This window comes from Microtus ochrogaster, chromosome X (genome assembly GCF_000317375.1).
Source record: "Microtus ochrogaster isolate Prairie Vole_2 chromosome X, MicOch1.0, whole genome shotgun sequence".
Taxonomy (NCBI): domain Eukaryota; kingdom Metazoa; phylum Chordata; class Mammalia; order Rodentia; family Cricetidae; genus Microtus; species Microtus ochrogaster.
The window spans coordinates 45,298,665-45,319,159 of record NC_022026.1 but is presented as its reverse complement, the minus strand read 5'-3'; the positions used below and the strand labels follow the sequence as shown (position 1 = coordinate 45,319,159).

At 43.9% G+C, this 20,495-nt stretch overlaps 1 protein-coding gene across 1 annotated transcript in view; it reads right to left on the bottom strand.

Moving 5' to 3' along the window:
• Window positions 1–20,495, bottom strand: part of Bmx (BMX non-receptor tyrosine kinase) — a 55,174-nt gene that overhangs the window by 23,803 nt on the left and 10,876 nt on the right. Inside the window, exons 6-8 of the mRNA XM_026784887.1 lie at window positions 15,081–15,256; window positions 6,299–6,370; window positions 5,339–5,392 (exon numbers count right to left, since the gene is read on the bottom strand). Coding sequence (XP_026640688.1) covers window positions 5,339–5,392; window positions 6,299–6,370; window positions 15,081–15,256 — 302 coding nt within the window. The remainder of the gene's footprint in view (window positions 1–5,338; window positions 5,393–6,298; window positions 6,371–15,080; window positions 15,257–20,495) is intronic.

Genomic DNA, 20,495 nt, shown 5'->3' with positions numbered 1-20,495 from the left:
GTCCCTCAACTTTTGAGTCTGCACAGTGAGGCATCAGCCTATATCATAGATATTCAAACCTAACTATTGGGCAGCGAGCATAACCTGAGGATATTTTCAAAACCCAGCTTCTTAGTCTCCATCGCGCAGTCTACTTCTGGGATGTGGCCTGCACTATATTAAATTGTGAATAGGTGACTATAAGCCTCCTAGGTGACTTCTAGTTAGCCTACATTCCACTATTTTGAATGGAGGACCAGAGATTAATTAGATCAATGATGATCCAATGGGAAAGTCAGGGTGGCCAGTGATAAGCACTCTTGTCTTTCGACACCATCATCTTATTTTAATAACCCAATAGAAGCACATTTTATATCAACTATTTTCAAAGCAAATGCTTTAAAATATTTTTCTTCAGAGCAGGAAGAGATAAACATCTAAGATGATGTCCAGACAAGAGGCAAAGATATGTGGGAAATCCAAGTAGAGTTCTTTTTCTTTAAAAAAATAAATAACCTTTGCTCTTGTAATTAATGAGCCAAGAACATCATGTCTTATTTTCTATGTGAAGCTCAATAAAAAAAATTTTGTCTCATGTGAGGTTAACTCTGTGTGTGGCCCTCTGGCTTGAGCTAAAGTGTCACATACGGGAATAAGTAGGGGATGAGGTACAAGGGCACATGGGTTTGGGAAACCCGGAGGAGCTGGCTAGACGGTAACCCCTGAAGATGGAAGAAGCGCAGAAGAGTGAAGGCAGACACGAAGGCTCGTGAGGGAAAAGCAATCTTCCCAGTGAATGGGAACTGGTATTTTATATGGTATCTGTATTCATGGAAGCAGGAAATAATAGCAGCTGAAGAGTTCAATAAAGTGGAGAGATACTTAGACCAGCCAGTTTGGAGGTCTGAGTTCTAGAAAGAACTGCCTCGTGTATAGTTGATTTTAAACAAGCCTCTTAGCACTTTTGACCATAGACTTTTCCATCTGTAAAATTAGGCTATCCTGTTTTGTCGTGAGAAGCACGATGACCAAAAGGAAGTTGGGGAGAAAATGGGAAAATGGTTTGTTTCAGTTTTCAGGTTACAGTCCATCACTGAAGGAAACCAATGCAGGACCTCAAGGAAGATCCTTGGAGCAAAAGCCAGTGGAGGAGCACCACTTACCTGCTGGCTTCTGCTGCCTTGCTCAGCTAACTTTTTTTTGTGGTTTTTCTGAGACCGGGTTTCTCTGTGTAGCCCTGGCTGTCCTGGAACTCACTTTGTAGACCAGGCTGGTCTTGCCTCTGCCTCCTGAGTACCAAGTAATCAGCTAACTTTTTTTTTGTTTTGTTTTGTTTTTCGAGACAGGGTTTCTCTGTGACTTTGGAGCCTGTCCTGGAACTAGCTCTGTAGACCAGGCTGGTCTCGAACTCACAGAGATCCGCCTGCCTCTGCCTCCCGAGTGCTGGGATTAAAGGCGTGCGCCACCACCACCCGGCTCAGCTAACTTTTTTATATGACTTAGACCCACTTGCCTAGGGATGGTACAGTCCACAGTGTACTGGCTCTTCTTAATAGCAATTGAGAAAATGACAGCTATGCCAGGTGGTGGCGGCACGAGCCTTTAATCCCAGCACTTGTGAGGAAGAGGCAGGTGGATCTCAGTGAGTTCATGGCCAATCTGGTCTACAAAGGGAGTTCCAGGACATCCAGGACTGTTATACAGAGAAACCTTGTCTTGAAAAACCAAAGGAAGGAAGGAAGGAAGGAAGGAAGGAAAGAAGGAAAGACAGAAAAGAAAACGCTAGCCAGAGGGCAATTTCTCAGATGAGGCTCTCTCTTCCCAGGTGTATCAAATTGGCAACCAAGATTAGCGATCACAGGGCTGATCTGGAGCAGCCTTTTTCATCTCTACCCTTATACATGTTGTTTAATTAACACTTGAGGTATTAGTGATAGTTTTCTTTTTAACTCACATTTCAGTGTAAGAACAGCTAATCAGAAGGTCATTTAGAAAACGTGATATAGAACCCAGATCCTTAAAACAGGGATTGGGACGCCCACATACGATTGGATAACTGAATGTGAGGGGGTCACCAAAAATGGTGATGGTAAAAGGTTCCTGAAAGTGTAGCAAGTACAAATTCATTTAAAACTAAATGTGCAAAGAATCGGGTATTTCTGGCAGTGCTCCCCTGTGTTGCATGCCACGCCTTCACTGCATCCTTGTTCTGAACACGTAATACGCACACATTGCAGTGGGCACCTCATCACACACACCGCCAATAAACGCTGTCTGAAACAGCCTGGCTCGGAGGCAAGGTCCTGTGCTTTATGGACCACAGCATTTGAGCTATCTGTGCAAAGTTTCCTGCTCTCATGGAAACATAATGGTTTAACTACTGAAAACAAAGATTCAACCTTTGAAACAAAGATTCAATCTTCTCAGCATGTAAGTATCAAATTGGCATACCTTCTGAAAGTTTTTATTTATTTGTATTTTATGTACAGTGCTTTGCATGTGTATACCTGCAGGCCAGAAGACGGCATCTTATCCTATTATAGATGGCTGTGAGCCACCACGTGGGTTCTGGGAATTAAACTCAGGACCTCTGGAAGAGCAGCCAGTGCTCTTAAGTGCTCAGCCATCTCTCTAGCAAAACTGGTATAACTTTGCATTGTTTTTTATTAAAATGTTTCCTCCTAACAGTTGCTGTTTGAGCTGTTTACTGGAGTTTCATTTGAAAAATATTCAGTGAATTTTGGTTTAGCATTAGAGCAGACTTTCCACTTTCTTAGGCGGTAGGCAGGTAAGTGGTGCATATGCATGCAGGTAAAACATCCATATAAATATAATATAAAAATATTTTTAAATATCTCAGTGAAACATTGATGATGCTCTTTCTTCACTATCTGATATTCAACCAAGGTCTACTTCCTTTTGTAATATAAGCAAGCAAATTTTCTTTCCTCTATAATAAATGGCCAAGTTATAGGTATATCAAAGAATGGTTTTAAACAAAATTCTTTGTGATTTATTACAGTCAAAGTTTGGTTTCTATACTTATTTTATAAGTCTATATACTTGGGGGGAGGGTCATAAAACTTTTTCTGGTAAAAAAAAAGGACTTGTGAGCAAAAGAGTTTAAAAAGTTCTTCTCTGGGCTATATACCTACAGGTGGATTGATGAAAGGCTCAGGTATAGATATAGGGACTTGGACATGAAAGGCGAGAAGGCATATATACTACATTGTCCTAGGTAGCCTTAGCATAGCCTAGAATCACCTGCGAAGGGAGTCTCGGTTGAATGATGGCTCAGACCAGGCTTCCTATGAACACACATGTGGGGATTGTCCTACTTGCTAACTGATAGAGGAAAGTTGAGCCCACTGAGTGGCACCATTTCCTGGTCATGTGGTACTGGGCCATATAAGAATGTTAGCTAAGCATGACCCTGTAAGCCTGCCACCAGGCAGAATTTTTCCGTCCTTTCTGCTTTGCTTTCTTGGCTGTACGTTCCCTGGTTGGGGGTCATGTAGCAAGCAGTCCTGCCTTCAAATCCCCGCTGGAGTTCCTGCCCTGATTCGTGCAGTGACAGAATGTTACCTATAGGCATAAGTCAGATAAATCCTTTCCTCCCTTAAGTTGCTTTCGGTCAGTGTTTCATTGTCACAACAACAATCCAGGACAGACATCTTCCTAAAGCTTCACACCAATAGACTTGTTACCTGGGCCATTATTTTGCTGAACCTCAGTTCTGCTTATTTTTAAAAATTTAGTATTCTACATGAAAAGATCAGGGGTCCAGCTCCCATCCTAGCATGATTTTCCGTCTGTATCCCAGAGCTTCCATCTTTATGTGAATGAAGTAGAATTGCTCATAGAATTATGACTGCAAAACAAATGATCCAGTGACAGTGGCCCTGTCAGGATAGGAATCAGGGGGTGTCAAGTAAGATGTGGGGTCCTATAGTCCTGTAAGTCTTGAGTTCCTTTTCAGAGGGCTTTGGTTGTTTTTTTTTTTTCAGAAGATGGGGTTTTAATGGTAATTTCCACAATGTGTAAATCTCTAAGATCATTTTAACAGTAGAGAAAATCTTGTAGAGCTTCAATTTACATGAGTGCTAAAGACTACAGCTTGACACTTTAAATATTTGCTCTCTTCTTGGAGACAGGAATTGAAGCAGAAATCACAGAGAAACACTGCTTACTGGCTTTGCTTCCCATGGCTTTCTGCTTTCTTGCAGCATTCAGAGCCCAGAAAGGGGTGGCACTGAGCTGGGATGGACCCTCCCGCGTGTCAATCATCAATCAAGAAAATGCCCCACAGATATGCCCACAGGCCACTCCGATGGAGGCAATTCTTCAATTGATGTTCTCTCTTCCCGCTTGACTCTTGGTTGCCATCGAGTTCATAGCTAAAATGAACTACTAAGAGAAGGCTGGAATGTGGGAAAGAAATAGTAACACGAAGGAATGGAGGCCATATCACACCTTCCCTAACGTGACAGCCAACGTGACGTGCTTGGAACTAGAGTAGATTGGAGGAAACATACAGGTCTGTTGTAAAATCTCTCACTTTACATGTAACTAATAATTGCTTTCACTCAAAAGAGAACATAAGCATGCAGAATCTGAGAGTCCATATGAATTCTAAAACTTACTAAAGTCCTTTTAATATTGAGTGTGTGCAAAATACAATATGCTAGATTATTCCCATCTTTCTTTAACACAAATCTTTAAAGTCTAGGAGACAATAATGTCAACATTTATAGAATGACAGGAAACCCTGAATTTTGGAAAGAACATTAATGGGCCCTTAGGCCTACCGAAGGACATAATTAGGGTGACCATTTATTCTTATTTTCCCAGATCAATTTACACCATAGGTCTATTGGAATGTGTCTGTTTGTCAGGAATCTCAACTTGGATGTGAAATAATAAGGCCACTCCGTGAACAGGACTCTGTAAACACAAATGCTCCACACTGAGTAATTCAGTGTGCTGCTGTGTGCCATCAGTGGTCATACAAGTGCCTCAACAGTCCCTGGATTAGCGGGATCCACCAGGTAAAGAATGAGCAGAAACATTGTATTCTTTATCTATGGAATGAAAACACTGAGCATGTGATAAAGCCAATGAATATATATGCAGCAGATTTAGATGGTCCAGACTAGGGGAAATATCTTTTTATTGATAATTGATAGCCAAGTTCATTGCCACTTGCTGTTTAGAAAAATGGCTCAGAGCTTCACATGAATTTACCCATGTCAATACAGCCTGCTGCAAAATTCTGAGCAATCTGTTAATGCTGTACAGGCATCAAGCAAGAACGTCTAATTCTACTTTTAGAAGAATGTATAAGACTTTGAACACTCACTCATAATCATCCAGATTTTCCTCTTCTTCAGATGAACTTGACTCAGGGAATCCCCTTAAGAAGAGTCCAGAAACAACATGAATGTCAAACAGACAAGTCAACCAAGAAACAATCCAAGCTCCTGGTACAGCCATGGCAAAACTCTTACTATTTTATCCACATATACAAAATGAAGTTTCTGCTAAGTGTCCTCTCTGCACTTGGGAAACCTATCAGCAAAATGAAAAGGCAAGTCATTCACAAACTGAGTCTATGCCTAGTGCAGTAAGAGAATGGCTCTTTCACAAAAGTGGCGTCTAGGAACTCAGGTTATGTAGATTCTTTCAGAAGAGCAACATTATGAAACACATGAAGAATCCTTCAAAAATGTCTACAGTATAAAGTTTGAAAAAGTTGGTGCTATGCCTGGAGAGATGGCTCAGTGATGAAGAGCACTTCCTACTCTTACAGAGGCTTTGGTTCAGTTCCCAGCACCCACGTGGTAGCTCACAGCTACTTATAACTCCAATTCTCAGGGATCCAATGTCCTCGTCTGACCTTTCTAGACACTACACATTTATGATGTACTTACATGCAGCCAAAACACTCGTACCCATAAAAATAAAAAAGAAAACGGAATAATATTTTTAAATGTTAGCGATGTGCATGGAACTATTCTTAGGGAAGAATCATTTATTCGGCATTGCCTTTTCTCTTGTTAGAGATGCCTGAGCCAGTGTACCATAATACCAGAGTACATAATGAGTGATCAGTAGGAACAATCAGTGTGAGGGCAACTGGAACCAACAAACCCTCAATGAGACCCACCTACAAATTCAGAGGCAAACTACATGGACATTTTTTTTGGATTATATTTACTTTGTATATAAAGCCTCATTGCATACTTATTTTAAATTTGGTTAGTTTTCCTGTAAACAGACGTAAAATTTGAGGATAAAGTAGTATCTAGACGGGATTTACCAGGACATCTTTGAGGTGTTGTGATATACAATATTTCTTTCCTCGTGGTGACTGCTGGCAGCATCTTCCTCACTGCAGACAAAGAGAGGTGGTTACTATGGTGAATGGGGAAGTTCCTGGAAAGCAGCCAGCTCTTCTACTGACCCTGCTGCAAAGGCTCATTAACAGATCAGAACATTGGTAATTGTGGAGAGGTTGGGATGCTGCAGGCCCAGAAACCTAATTTTGATTTAGCTGTCTCAGGTGTGTATGACCAAACATCCTTGTGACTGACAGGCAAACCTTTTGCAATGTATTTACTTAACCGATCACTGAAAAACTGAAATAAAATGAGGAGGACATGACTATTCCTGAAGTCTGGAGAAGACTTTCATTGTAGTTATAAGGGAGAAAGCAGGCAGAGGGAAGAGTCCGGGCTGAACATGGCCGGCAGACTAAACCAGACCATGAGAGGAGAGAGGGGGAAGAAGAGCAAGAGATGAGTGGCCACCCAAGAGAGGTGTACCCAAAAATGACAACTGGCTGCATTATGTAAGAAAGAGAAGCTGGATGAAGGGAAGGGAAGTAGAAGCTTCTCCTTGGAAGGGAGAGATTTGGGATGGGGACCAGGGTGAGAAGTGTTGGGAGGAGCCACAGGTACTGAGTAATGCTGGGAGACTAGGCAGCAGCTGCTGTCTGCTTTGATATGTTAATAGGCACTTCAGCCATTTGTTCATGGATTTCTTTGAGACCTAATAACCACTAGCTTCCACGACCCCTAGAGCTAAATTGTCATTAGGTAATGTGAGAACCAAAGTTAAATGCTGGGGACTATTTATGTTTTCTCTCCCTTAAGCAACTTTCTTTGACCCACATACACCTGCAATGGATGTGCTTGATCACACGTAAGAGGGAGGTATGTGGGCAGGAAATACATCAGAATGTATGCTTGCTCCTGATTGGATGTAGATGGAAGGAGGGGGAGGGAGTAGGCAGGAAATACATCAGGATATATGCTCGCCTCTGATTGGAACTGATGGGCCCCTTGTGGGGCTGCCTTTTTAAGCCTCTACAAGGTGTGAGTCGTGGCCATTTTCTGGGAACTGAGAGATGGACCTGGCCAGAGAGTCCATGAACCTGACCAGTATTTAGTTAAAGTTTGCTTCAAATTTGGCTTTCAACTGTGGTAGTGGTCTTACTCTCCACTGGTGGGATTAACAGTAATATCTGAGGCCTGTAACATAGCCCCCCCTTTATTATATTTCCCCTATCTCTGATGTTTCCACCTATGCATTTGAAAAGCTTTTTGCTTTTTGATGTTCTTTGTTCTGTTTCTAAAAAGAACCTCACAAGTCAGGTTAGTGTTACATGCCTTTAATCCCAGCTCTTGGGAGGCAGAGGCAGGTGGATCTCTGTGAGTTCGAGGCCAGCCTGGTCTACAGAGCAAGTTCCAGAACCGTCATGGCTGTTACACAGAGAAACCCTGTCTCAAAGAAACAACAAAATAGCAAAACAAACAAATTAACAACATTTGAATAAAACAAATGAAATTGCTGTCATTAGAACATTGAATTTGGAGTGACTTCAATTTGTGTCCCTGGGCCATGGGCACTCATATATGGTTCCAAACCATATTCTTCTGCCCCGTGACAGTTGTGATTTCTTTTGTGTTGACAGTGCATTAATAAATGTACAATTAGCGAATGTTAAGTGACAGCGTGATTTGTTTGAGATAGGTCTTCATTATTTGACCTTGACATTTTGCTCCTTTCAGAACAAAGGAGAACTGCTAATGATGATCTAAGGGCCCCACAAAGCAGGAAACCTGGATCAGGAGACCACCCGGCTTGACTTGCGCTGTTTTTCTTGCGCATGCATGAGCATTCTCTCCTTTATGTTTGTTTAAGCATGTTGTTTTCTTCTCTGTTGATTAGAGCTGAAAATCTTGAACTTGTGATTCATCTGGACACAGATGGAGCAGCAAGCTTTGCATAGTCCTTTGCCACCCATCATTTTATCTCATTTGTTCTGGGTGTTAAGAGCATGAAGAAGGGTCTACCTCCTCCTAAAATCCAAGGGTTGCTTTGTCTGGGAATTTAGAACCCATTTCCTGTTTGCCTTCATGACCCACCTCTTTTTTCTAAACTACAGTTCACAGGGACAAAGTACTTTGGCTAGGAAACAGTCCTCTGGCTTTGTTTCAAGAAATGTCTAAAGAATTCTAAATGCCCTCAAATCCTAAAATGCTTCCTCCCCACCTGCTCAACCAGTATTGCCCCAAAAAAGAGCCTTTTGCCTTCCCTCTCTGCAAGAAACTCTCATTGAAAAAGGCAAAGCTATTTAGCCATTTCCTGTGCTTTTAGTGTGTGTGTGTGTGTGTGTGTGTGTGTGTGTGAGAGAGAGAGAGAGAGAGAGAGACAGAGACAGAGACAGAGACAGAGACAGAGACAGAGAGAGGAGAGAGGACCAACTTGCAACAACTTAAAGTAACCAGTTCTCTGCTTCTACCATGTGAGACCTGGGATTGAACTTGGAGCATCAGAGGTGACCTGATGGAACTCAAATGCTCAGGCACAGAGCATCTTGCTAGTCCAGATCTCTAAGAGCACTGGGCAGCAGTCGAACAAATGCAGCCCTTTCCTCAGTAATCAGGTATAGACACTGTACTTGGAAACAAGTGATGGAGGAAGGTCATTGGTTAATTAAATAAAGAAGCTGCTTGCCCTGATAGGTTAAAACAGGAGGGAGGAGTAAACAGAGCAGAATGCTGGGAGGAAGAGGAAGTGAGGTCAGACTCCACAGCTCTGCTCTCGGGAGCAGATGCCTCAGAGAGACGCCATGCTCCCCGCTCCTGGGAAGATACACTCCCGGTAAGACCGGTGCTCACTAAGACCGGTGCTCACAGATTATTAGAGATGGGTTGATCGGGATATCAGAATTAGCCAGTAAGGGCTAGAGCTAAAGGGCCAAGCGGTGATTAAATGAACACAGTGTCCGTGTAATTATTTCGGGGCATAGGCTAGCCAGAGGCGGCCGGGGTGCGGCTGGGGTGCTGGGGCCCCGCCGCTCCTATTTCTACAAACAAGTTGCATCCGAGACTGAAAAGGACCGTGATGATATTTAAAGACATTTAAATCCAGTGGAATAGTACTTACATTCTTTCAGGTTCCACATGACCCTGTGGCTGCATCATTGGTACAGTGAGGCATTTGCTTTAAGTAAAAATAATGAGTGTGAGAAGAGTCAAGAGAAGATAAACGACAAGTCAGAGAGATGCTCTGCATTTTCTCTGCGTAGAGACAGACATCAGTAGCACTCTGCAGGGAAGCTGACATCTGTCAGAATGACAGACAGTGGACAGTGTGGTGGGGGCTGAAGTCTGAGACAGCAGAGAAGGAAGGTATTAGGATCCAAAAATTATGCTGGCCCCTGTCACCTGGCAGGATGCACCCTGGCAGTGCCCTGGTCAGCCCAGGGGCCTATGGCTGCTACCTCACTACATTGTCTGTATGCGGATGCAAAAGGTCCCTTTAAGAGACAAGTTCCGCCCAGCACTTGGGAGGCAGAAGGAGTATCTCTGTGAGTTCAAGGCCAGCCTGGTCTACAAGAACTAGTTCCAAGACAGTTAGAACTGTTACGTGGAGAAACCCTGTCTCGAAAAACAAAACCAACCAAACAAACAAACAAAAAAAACCAAAAAGACAAGCTCTAGGGCCGGGCGGCGGTGGCGCACGCCTTTAATCCCAGCACTCGGGAGGCAGAGGTAGGCGGATCTCTGTGAGTTCGAGACCAGCCTGGTCTACAAGAGCTAGTTCCAGGACAGGCTCCAAAAACCACAGAGAAACCCTGACTCGAAAAACAAACAAACAAACAAACAAAAAAGACAAGCTCTGCCCATTTCTGCTCTCTTTTTCTGCTGCTCTTCTGAAGAGGCAGGCTGGTCCTTGCTTCTTTTTTTTTTTCCTCTGTTTTTTTTCTTTGTATTAATCTTTTGCTCTTCCACTCTTCCCTCTCTCCACTCTCTTATATTAATAAAACTCCCAAGTAAACTCTGCTCTGCCTGCATGGTGAGTCTGTCCCTCACTTTTTGTGGGCTCTCCCCTGCTGTGTGGCCCCTTAGTCTGCCAAGTTGCCTCTCCCACCGGTTTACAACAGAAGGGATAACACTTGTGTCTTCCTGCATGATCCGATTGCCATTCAGTTAAACATTTATTGAGTATCAAGTGTGGCACAGACCCCAAAGATACATTCACTTTTTATCAGTTTATATATTATTGCCTTCAATGTGCTTTCAGTTCTGAGTTTGGATAGCATCATTGGGTTGAAAACTTGAAAGGACTAAGTAAGCCCACCTGAAACTCACTCTTTTGTATAAGAGAGGCATTTTACAGATTCTGTGTTTAGCACTTGTAATGGTCTGTCCTGTCTCTTTGAGAGATAAACCCCACCCATTCCCTCCCCTGTCTACCAGATCTTCCTTCCTGCCTGCAGTCTGACTCCTCCCTTTGGGTCTCTCTCCCAAAGAGGTAGCTGCTGTGTGGCTCCTCTCCTCTCCTCTTCCCACCTCTCTCTCTCTCTCTCTCTCTCTCTCTCTCTCTCTCTCTCTCTCTCTCTCTCTCTCTCTGTATATCTCTCTCTTATTCTCTCTGTCTCTCTCTGTCTCTGTGTCTGTCTGTCTGTCTCTCTCTGTCTCTCTCTGCTCTTCCCCCATCTCCCTTCTCCCCTTTTCCCTTACCCCTCCCATAACCCACTAAATAAATACCTACTTCCTCTGCATGGTGTGCCTACCTATCTCAGTTCTCACCCACCATGCAGATCATCCATGCCTAGGAACTGCTGGCCCTCATGGTCTGTGGGCCACTCAAGGACTCCCTGCCTGGAACCTGGCTGCCTTCAGGGTTTGCCGTGGTCTCATGCCTGCTACCTGCCTCCACTCTGGAACCTGCAGCATGGTCTTAGGATCTGCTGCCTGCAACCACTTAGGGACCTGTGATATGGTCTCATGGCCTGCTGCCCACTGCTGCCACTTGGGGACCTGCAGCATTTTACTTAAACCATTACATTGGTGCTGCCTGAGATGCAGAAGGCTTTCCTGCCCCTCTCCCAGGGTCAGGATCCAGAACCGTGTATTTTTTTCCACAATAATCACATGTTCCATCTGCCTGAATGCTGACCTCTAAGCACACCAGCAGCTTCAGTGGTGAGTTTTCCCCTTCCGGTCCCCAACCACAGCCTTCACAGCTACGGTTGAGCCCTTTGCTGCATTCCATAGCTATAAAACATGACCAGATGACCCAGGGTCAGTCCTCCCATGCTAGCCCTGCACACGCTGTGTGATACATTCGGCTAGGGGCCCAGGGACCCAGGGTCCCTCGGATTTTTCTTTCTTCTTTCTTTTTCTTTTCTTTTCTTTTTTTTGGACCTCTCATCATTTGTTCCCACTATGAGAGACCGTTCGGAGCAGCCTCCATCCTCTCTGGCTTCCTTGTTGCCCGGACTGGAGTCAGTCAGGCTTTACCACCATGCCTATAGAGAGATGTCCCTCTATAGGCCCTGCTGTGTTTGTCCACTGTTTTCACAGGTTTTCATGCTTTAAGCTATGGTATAAACCCTCCTTCTGCCAGTGTCACAACAGCTCCACTTTTCCTCACACTGTCTCTGCCATCGCTACTGCTGCCAAAAAGGTTGGTCAGATCCATGAGGCAGCTGTTTTCAAGTCCAGTCTTTTATTCCCGGCTGCAGCGTGTAGCATGGCAGCTCAGCAACAGATGAATCACACCTCCAGGTCTCTCTTCATACAACACGTAGCTGCTGACATTTTGACTGAGGCCAGGTGTCCTTACCACCATTTTAACTGAGGTCAGGTGACTTCACTGCCATCTCAACTGAGAGCCAGGTCAGGTGACCAAGTTCCACCCTCTTTACTGAGGTATTCCCTGCCTGGTTCCCCAGTATTAACTCTGTTACATAGGTGACCTTACCGCCGCTTTGACTGAAGTCGGGTGACCTTACTGCCATCTTGACTGAGGTCAGGTGGCCAAGTCCCACTATCTTTACTGAGGTATTCCCTGCCTGGTTGCCTGGTGTTGACTCTGTTACATGTGTTTTGTGCAGTGGCATGCCTTTGGTAGGGCCCACCAAGAGCATCTACTTTGCCCAATTCCTTTTCACTCTGTGTGTGTGTGTGAATACATGTAACTTAAATACACCTATGTTTACAGTTAAATTTTATAATTGTCTGTTCATTGTATCTCATTCCAGACTACAAAGCAGTAAGTCTCATGTTTTAAATTGATATGTACTTTTAAATCTCTTAATCCAACCCTGCTTTATCTGTTAAGTCGAGAGCCAGTACAGTCAAGCTCACACACAGCTCTCTGGGAAGATTCTATACTCGAGTTATTATTCATCTATACCCAGTAAACAGCCCTCAACTCAGAAATCTGGGAAATATGGCATTTAAATATTTAATTATTAAAAGACTTTTCATAACAAAAAGAGACAGGTTGGCTCCTAGCAGCAGCACTCTATTTCCTCCAAAGAAGACAGAAGACAAATGGGCACACAACAATGTCCATCTGCAATTCACTTCAAATGCCAAGCTCTGACTACTGGGAAAAACTGCCTTTCATCGAAACTGAAGATCACCAGACAGTGGACAGGATCTCTGGAATAGACAGCCTATCTGCTCAGGTCAAAATAGGCTTGTCTTCCTACAGATTCCTTAGCCCAAAGGATCTTCTGGAGTCTGGCAAGCCCTGCGCTAAAGAGCAAAAGGCAAATATGACCTTCACTGACCATGGAGGACCCTGAGGAGTAGCTCTAGGTGCCAAACAAGTAAGTTCCCTGTCATTTTTTTAATCAATAACTCCTCAAGTAAAATTTTATTCTTTTCAAAGATCTCTGATGCAGTTTGACAACTGAGAGGTTTTGTCAGTTTAAAAGGACAACCTCACCAAACAAATGTCAATAAAACACAAATACAAGTTATTAAGGTGTGTACCTACAAGTTATAAAGGTATGAGTACAAATACAAGCTATCAAATTTCTCTTTAATGCTGTCTTTCATAGTCTTAAAATATTTTCATTCTGATATAAAATGCTACTGTTTAAAACTTATGTTTTCATAAACCCAAAGAATTCTTGTGAGTTCTAGGGAGCTGAATTAAAGGATCCACCTTAAACAGGTCAGATACACCCCCCTCAATTATTCCCAGGTACTATTTTTTTTTCTAAACTTAACTTTGTCCTCTGTTCTGCCACTACCTTAAACAGGTGTAAGAGACACCAGACATTTCCATACCACAAACACCGGACAGGAGCAAAGAGACCAGCTACACCAGGATGTGACCAGCACCCAGCTTTCTCAGGTTCTGCCCCAAGACAATGCCCACAAATAATCAGGGAGCAGTCTTGAGAATCCGCAGCCCCAATTCCTTTAACCTGTTGTGCCTAACTTCCCACCTTTTTATTATAAAAAAGAGATGGGAATATAATGGTCTGTCCTTTCCCTTTAAGAGACAAGCCCCGCCTATTTCCTTCCTTATCCACCACAGAGGCAGGCAGATCTTCCTTCCTGCCTGTGGCTGACCCCTCCCTTTCTGTCTATGTCCCAAAGAGGTAGCTGTTGCAGTGACTTCTTCCCCCCCTGCTTTTCCCCCATCTCCCCTTCTTCCATTTTCCCTTACCCCTCCTTAACCCACTAAATAAATACCCATTCTCTTCGCATGGAATGTCTATCCATCTGTCTCTCACCCTCTGGGGCTGCAGTTCCTAGTGGGATTGGCTGCCCCACTGAGGTCTCTCACTCACCACGTGGCTCCCTGCCTGGTTCCCTGCTGCCTTCGTGGCCCACTGTGGTCTCATGGCCCACTGCCTACTGCTGCCACTCAGGGACTTGTTTCTGCCACTATGCCCCTTGGAAAACAGCACCGCTTTTACTTAAACCATACGAGCATTGTCTAGTTATTTGGGGGAAGGTAGGAGCAAGAAGGGGAAGCATTTAGGTGGAAGCCCTACCAGCATCCTTATATACCCCCAAAGTCTGGGATGTTTAGAATTTCCAGCTTGGAGCCCCATTCCAGACCCTACCCTCAGCACCCTGAGAGCTGCCCAAACCTCACCCTCAATACACCAAGCAGCGGCCCCTCCCCTGGAGCTGCCCTCCTCAAACTCCACCCCTGAAAAAGCCTGCCCCTCCTAGGGCAAGACCGTACCTAGAGACTATGTAAGACCTGGTCACCATATTTGTCACAAGATACCTCTCTCGTCCTCCTGAGGGTCATTCAGGAGTGCTTTACTCTGTTCATTAAACCTAGATTTATTAATTCAATTTGATTGGCTTATTACATCAGTGGCAGCAGAATAACCAGGGATTCAAAACTGATCATCAAGGACTAAAATGACAAGGAGCATTAGATAGGAAAATTGAAATCTATACTTTACTCTCCAGAGGGGCTGCTTGCTTCCCCCCTATTTTTAAGATTTATTTATTTATAGAACTCTATCAGATGTATAACATTATGCCAGAAGAAGGCATCTGAACCCACCATAGATGGTTGTGAGCCACCATGTGGTTGCTAAGAACTCAGGACCTCTGGAAGAGCAGCCAGTTCTCTTAACCACCGAGCCATCTCTCCAGACCTCATCTTCCACTCTTCTAGCTAAAGTACTGAATATTTTTGAAGATAGACCACCCTAGTAAAGCTAAGCCCTGTGCTGCCAGCTTAGAGGCTATGGTTCTAGAATATGAGGCAATGTCTATTCTATACTCTGAGCAGTCAACGTAAAGGTTTAGCTTTACCTTTTCAGTTTTCTTACTTGCCACCAGTCAGGGCAGTCTTCCCTTGGAATATAGCGTATGTTGATGGTTGGCTGGGAGCCATAACTTTTCTTTGAGTGGCTGTCATTTTGGGGTGGAGTGGCACTTGAGGATGACGCATCCATTTTGAGAACAGGGACCGCCCGAGGAATCTTCAGCTTTGGAGGACAAGAAATTTTATTAGATCAAAAGGAGGTAAGATCCATGAACAAAATATATTAGTTCCTACACAAAAGAGGAAGGATGGAAGAAAAGAAAGGGGAGAGGGATGGAGATAATGCTAAACACCAATAAGGATGCAAAACAACTATTAACTCTTGCTTTCGCTGGTTGGAAACTCATTGTAAGGCTAATAGCCAATAGCCCAGCAATATGCCCTATACCCAGCAGTGAAAACCAAAGATGGGCAAAATAATGATCACAGTAGACTCGTCAGGATTTGATAAAATCAGAAACTGCCAAAATACTTATCAAGTTGATAAAATCGAAAATATATTGTTGCTGCAGTAGGCTGAGAACTGGTTCCCCAGATGGTCATGTCCCAACTCACAGAATCTGTGACTATTCCGTGGCGAAAGAGACTGCTGATTATGACTGAGTCAAGGTGCTGGAGATGGGGAGATTATTCTGGGAGACAGAGATGAGCCTGCTATAATCAGAAGTGTCAGGGATTAGCTAGAGCATGTGAGCGTGCGAGCAGGGGTAAAGCACAGAGAAGCTGCTGCCCCTCTGGTGCCCAAGATGAAGGAAGGAAACCATTGAAAATGGTGGCCTTCAGAAGCTAGGCAAGGACCCCCCCCCAATAAAGCCTCCAGAAGAAACAACTGACTAGACCTATTTCAGGCTTTTGAGCTTCAGAACTATGAGGCAATAACTCAATAAACCATATTGCCTTAAACCACTGAATTGGTGGTAATCTGTTGGAACAGCAATGAGAGAATAGTTCAGTAGTATAATCACGTGATAGAGTTCTATAAGCAATGATAATAAAATGTAACCACTATTTACAAATTAAGACTTCCATAAATTAAACCAAATAAAAGACAGGTAAGTGACTGTGCAATCTCTCTCTCTCTCTCTCTCTCTCTCTCTCTCTCTCTCTCTCTCTCTCTCTCTCTCTCTGTGTGTGTGTGTGTGTGTGTAAATCAAGTGAGCGATCAATGAGGTTGAATATCTGGCTAGTGATTGCTCTTGGCCGATGCACTAACTGAAATGAAACCTGAGTACTCCTGACATTTCCTGATTTTCTCTTTCTTAATCTGAATGTGTTTTATGCAGATTGGTTCAGATTCTGGAAATTTACAAGCTGAGCATATTTGTGTGCTTCTCTTAGTGTACATTATATGTCATTAAAAATCCATTTTGTGTGTATGAACTCTAAATTTGACTTCTTTTTCTTGCATTGTATTTTCCTCTTCTTTGTTTCAGGGATATCATTTACCTGGAGTTGAAGATTTACTATCCTAGAACTCCTTGTTATGAAGGATCACATTGCTGATAAATTCAAAGATGGATTCTCTCCAAAGATAAACACATTATAAAATTCCTCAAATGCAATCTGAGTGGAATCCCCGAAGGGCTGTTTTTCCCCCACCCCCACACACAATTCAGAAATAAACCCTCTACTTGAGTACTGCGGTCAAACACACACACACACACGCACGCACACGCACGCACATGCACACGCACGCACACGCACGCACACGCACGCACACGCACAGGCAGGGGAGAGGGAGGAGAGGGAGAGGAGGAGGTAGAGAAGGGTATTCCTATTCCTTTCATGATACTCTGATCTTTGGTTAATTTTAGCAGCTTATACTTAAAACCAGCCTTGGACTCCAGGAAGACTGAAGAGTGCAGAGAGACTGTAAGAACCAGAGGGGCTGGGGAGGACCACTGCCAAGCCATGTCTTCCGGACATGATATGGCTGCTACACTTGGGAACCCTACAGCAGCTGGGGCTACCTACAGAGGACCCGCCCAAGCCAAGTTGGCCAATATTCCTGCATGGAGGAGGGGCTCACAAGGCCTCACCCCTAGCAGAGGAGCTGTTGGCAGCTGATGGCTACTGAAAGACAGAGAGTCAGTTTTCCTCCGGAGTGTGTCCCTGGTAGGTGGAGCACACTCCAGTGCATGACTCCCACACTCACGAGTATATGGGCGGCACAAATTGAGCTGTGTGTGTTATTAAAAAAAAAAAGAAAAGGACATGAAATTGTGGAGAGGATGTTCCGTTGGGGGTCCAGGAGGGAGTAAAGGGTAGATCTAATCAAAACATGTTGGCATATGTAGGGAATTGTCAAAACAATGAATACAATATATAAAAGGACTTGGAACCCTTGGGCCATTGAGTTGTTTGTTGATTTTCCACACACATTTTCCATAAAACTCCCTTGCAAGAGGTAAGATTTGATGGTTTCGAGTTCCTAATTTGCTCTACTACTTAGCTTCCGCTCCAGCCAAAGACTTGGGAGTTTCAAGCAGCAGGCCTGCAGAAAGTACCCAAGCCCAAACAGCAATGTTTCTGAATACAAAGTAAAAGCCCAAACAGCCCTACCTAGTTCCTAGGACTACTATAACACACTACCACGTGTTGGCTGGGGCTAAGGTTATGGAATTCTTCTTTTGCAGTTCTAGAGGTCAGAAGTCCCAATTTAAAGCTCCACCCTGGCCATACTCTCTCCAAAGGTTCTAGGAGAGGCAGAGCTTTGCTGCCCGAGGTTTTGGTGGTAACGAATGTTCCTTGTCTTGTGGTATTATAACTCCAGCATCTGCATAGGTCTTTATACTGCCATCTCGTCTATGTGTCTATCTCCTTGTGTCCCCTCTTACAAAAGCACCAGTCTTCAGCCTTACGGCCCACTCTCGCCCTGCACGATCTCATCCTGACCTTTAAGTATAAATTATGTTGGCAAATATCTTTTTTTTAAACAAATAATGTTACATTTTGAAGTTCTGTATGGACATGAAATTGGGCAATGCTACCAACCGATTTTTTTTTAAAAAAAATGAGTTATTTTTGTCAGTTGTATTGGTTCAGGAAAACGGTATAGGTTTTTTTTTTCTCAGAAGGATAAAAATAATCAGACCTTAAACTACGCCATAGAGCTGAAAGGCCTATTTAAGATGATGTCCCAGGGAACCCAGAGGCCACTTGAAACACCTCCTAGCATGTAATGAGGCTGCCACCTGCACAGGAATCCTAAAGTGGAGGGCTGTGGCTATCAACAGAAGAAGGGGGCGCAAGTTGCATATATTTTAATGATCCAGGGCTGTCTAATTTTGTTTGTTTTCCTATAGAAAGGCTCCACCCCTGGGGAACAGTTGTCTAGAAATCATCTTGAAATCTCCTGGCAAAATTGGAAGAATGGGGGCAGGGGTTAGAAGGAAGGGCAGAAGGGGAAAAGGAGGGGAAAAGAGGAGAGTTGAGGAGAACTTGAGGAAATGGATAGTCAAGTTGGAGAAAGGGCAGATATGAGAGCAAGGAAAGAGATATCTTTTTTTCTTTTTTTAAAAATTTTATTTATTTATTTATTTATTTATTTATTAAAGATTTTTGTCTCTTCCCCGCCACTGCCTCCCATATCCCTCCCCCTCCCCCAATCAACTCCCCCTCTCTCATCAGCCTGAAGAGCAGACCGAGTTCCCTGCCCTGTGGGAAGTTCAAGGCTGAACATAGTGGACAATGAGGACTGCTGAGAAGTCAAGAACAATGGCACTGGGTTTTGATCCTACTGCACATACTGGCTTTGTGGGAGTCTAGGCAGTTTGGATGTTCACCTTACTAGACCTGGAAAGAGATATCTTGATTGAGGGAGCCATTATGGGGCTAGCAAGAAACCTGGCTCTAGCAAAATTCCCAGGAATCCACAGGAATGACCCCAGCTAAGACTCTTAAACAATAGAGGACAGAGTGCCCGAACTGGCCTTGCCCTGTTGTTAGGCCGATGATTATCTTAAATGTCACTATAGAACCATCATCCCACGACAGATGGAAACAGAGGCAGAGACCCACATGCGAGCACTGGACTGAGCTCCCAAGGTCCAGTTGAAGAGTGGAAGGAATGAGAATATGAGCAAAGAGGTCAAGACCATAAAGGGTTCATCCACTGAAACAGTCTACCTGAGCTAATGGGAGCTCACCAACTCTAGTGGGACAGGGAAGGAACCAGCATAGATCCAGACTAGTCCCTCTGAATGTGGTTGACAGTTGTATGGCTGGGGCAGACTGAGGGGCCACTGGCAGTGGCATTGGGATTTGTCTCTACTGCATGTACTGGCTTTTGGGGGTCCTATTCTCTTTGAATGGATACCGTGCTAGGCCTGGATCGGGGGGGGGGGGGCTTGAACTTTCCACAGGGCAGGGTGCCTTGCCCTGTCTTAGGTGGAGTGGGAGGATGTGTAGAGGAAATGGGAGAAGGGGAGGGAGTGGGAATTTGGACTGGCATTTTTTAAATATTTAATTAATAATGAATTAGAAAAAGAAAACATCTCGAAGAGACTCTGTCTAAAATAGATGGAATACCCCAATATAAGACTTGGGGATGGCAATGTAAGGACCGAGTATCAAGACATCTTTCCTGTCAGAAAGTTCCATTTCGATCTGCCCTCTCAGCAGAAGATTGACACAATTCTTTCATAAGATAGAGAAACTTTGGGAAACTCATGCGGCTGCCCTCACTACCGAATCATAGTAGTTAGCTATGCAAGAATATTTCTTTTTCACTTTCTTTGTTACTTGGCTTAACCCTGAAAGGGTCAGAAGGCTCAGAGGCTCTATGATCCCTGCTCCAAAGCAGGCTGCTGGTTGATACAGACCAGAGCAAGGTAAAGGTAAGAAGTTGTAACTTAGAATATGGAATATGGTAGCCATAGCAACAGATGGAGGCATATGCTGGATGCTTTTTTATTGTTGATTTTTTTTTTCAAGTCAGAGTCTCGCTATGTAGCTCTAGCCATCCTGAAACTCACTATGCAGACCAGGCTGGATTTGAACTCACAAAGATCCTCCTCCTTCTGGTTCCTGAGTACTGGAATTAAAGGCATGTGCCAACTATGCCCAGTTTTCTTTGGAGGCTGTTCTAATGCCCAGTAATTGGGGAGATTTTTATCATACGACAATGACTGGAAAACTATGAAGTCTGTCAAAGAATGTATCTGGAGGCAGTGAAGTCACATTAAATGGTCGGGGAAAATAACGGAGGGAATGAATTTTGTTGTTTAATGCTGTGTTCCATAGACTCCCACTCCATCACCAGGATACTTTCTTTTTTTTTTAATATTTATTTATTTATTATATACACAATATTCTGTCTGTGTGTATGCCTGAAGGCCAGAAGAGGGCACCAGACCTCATTACAGATGGTTGTGAGCCACCATGTGGTTGCTGGGAATTGA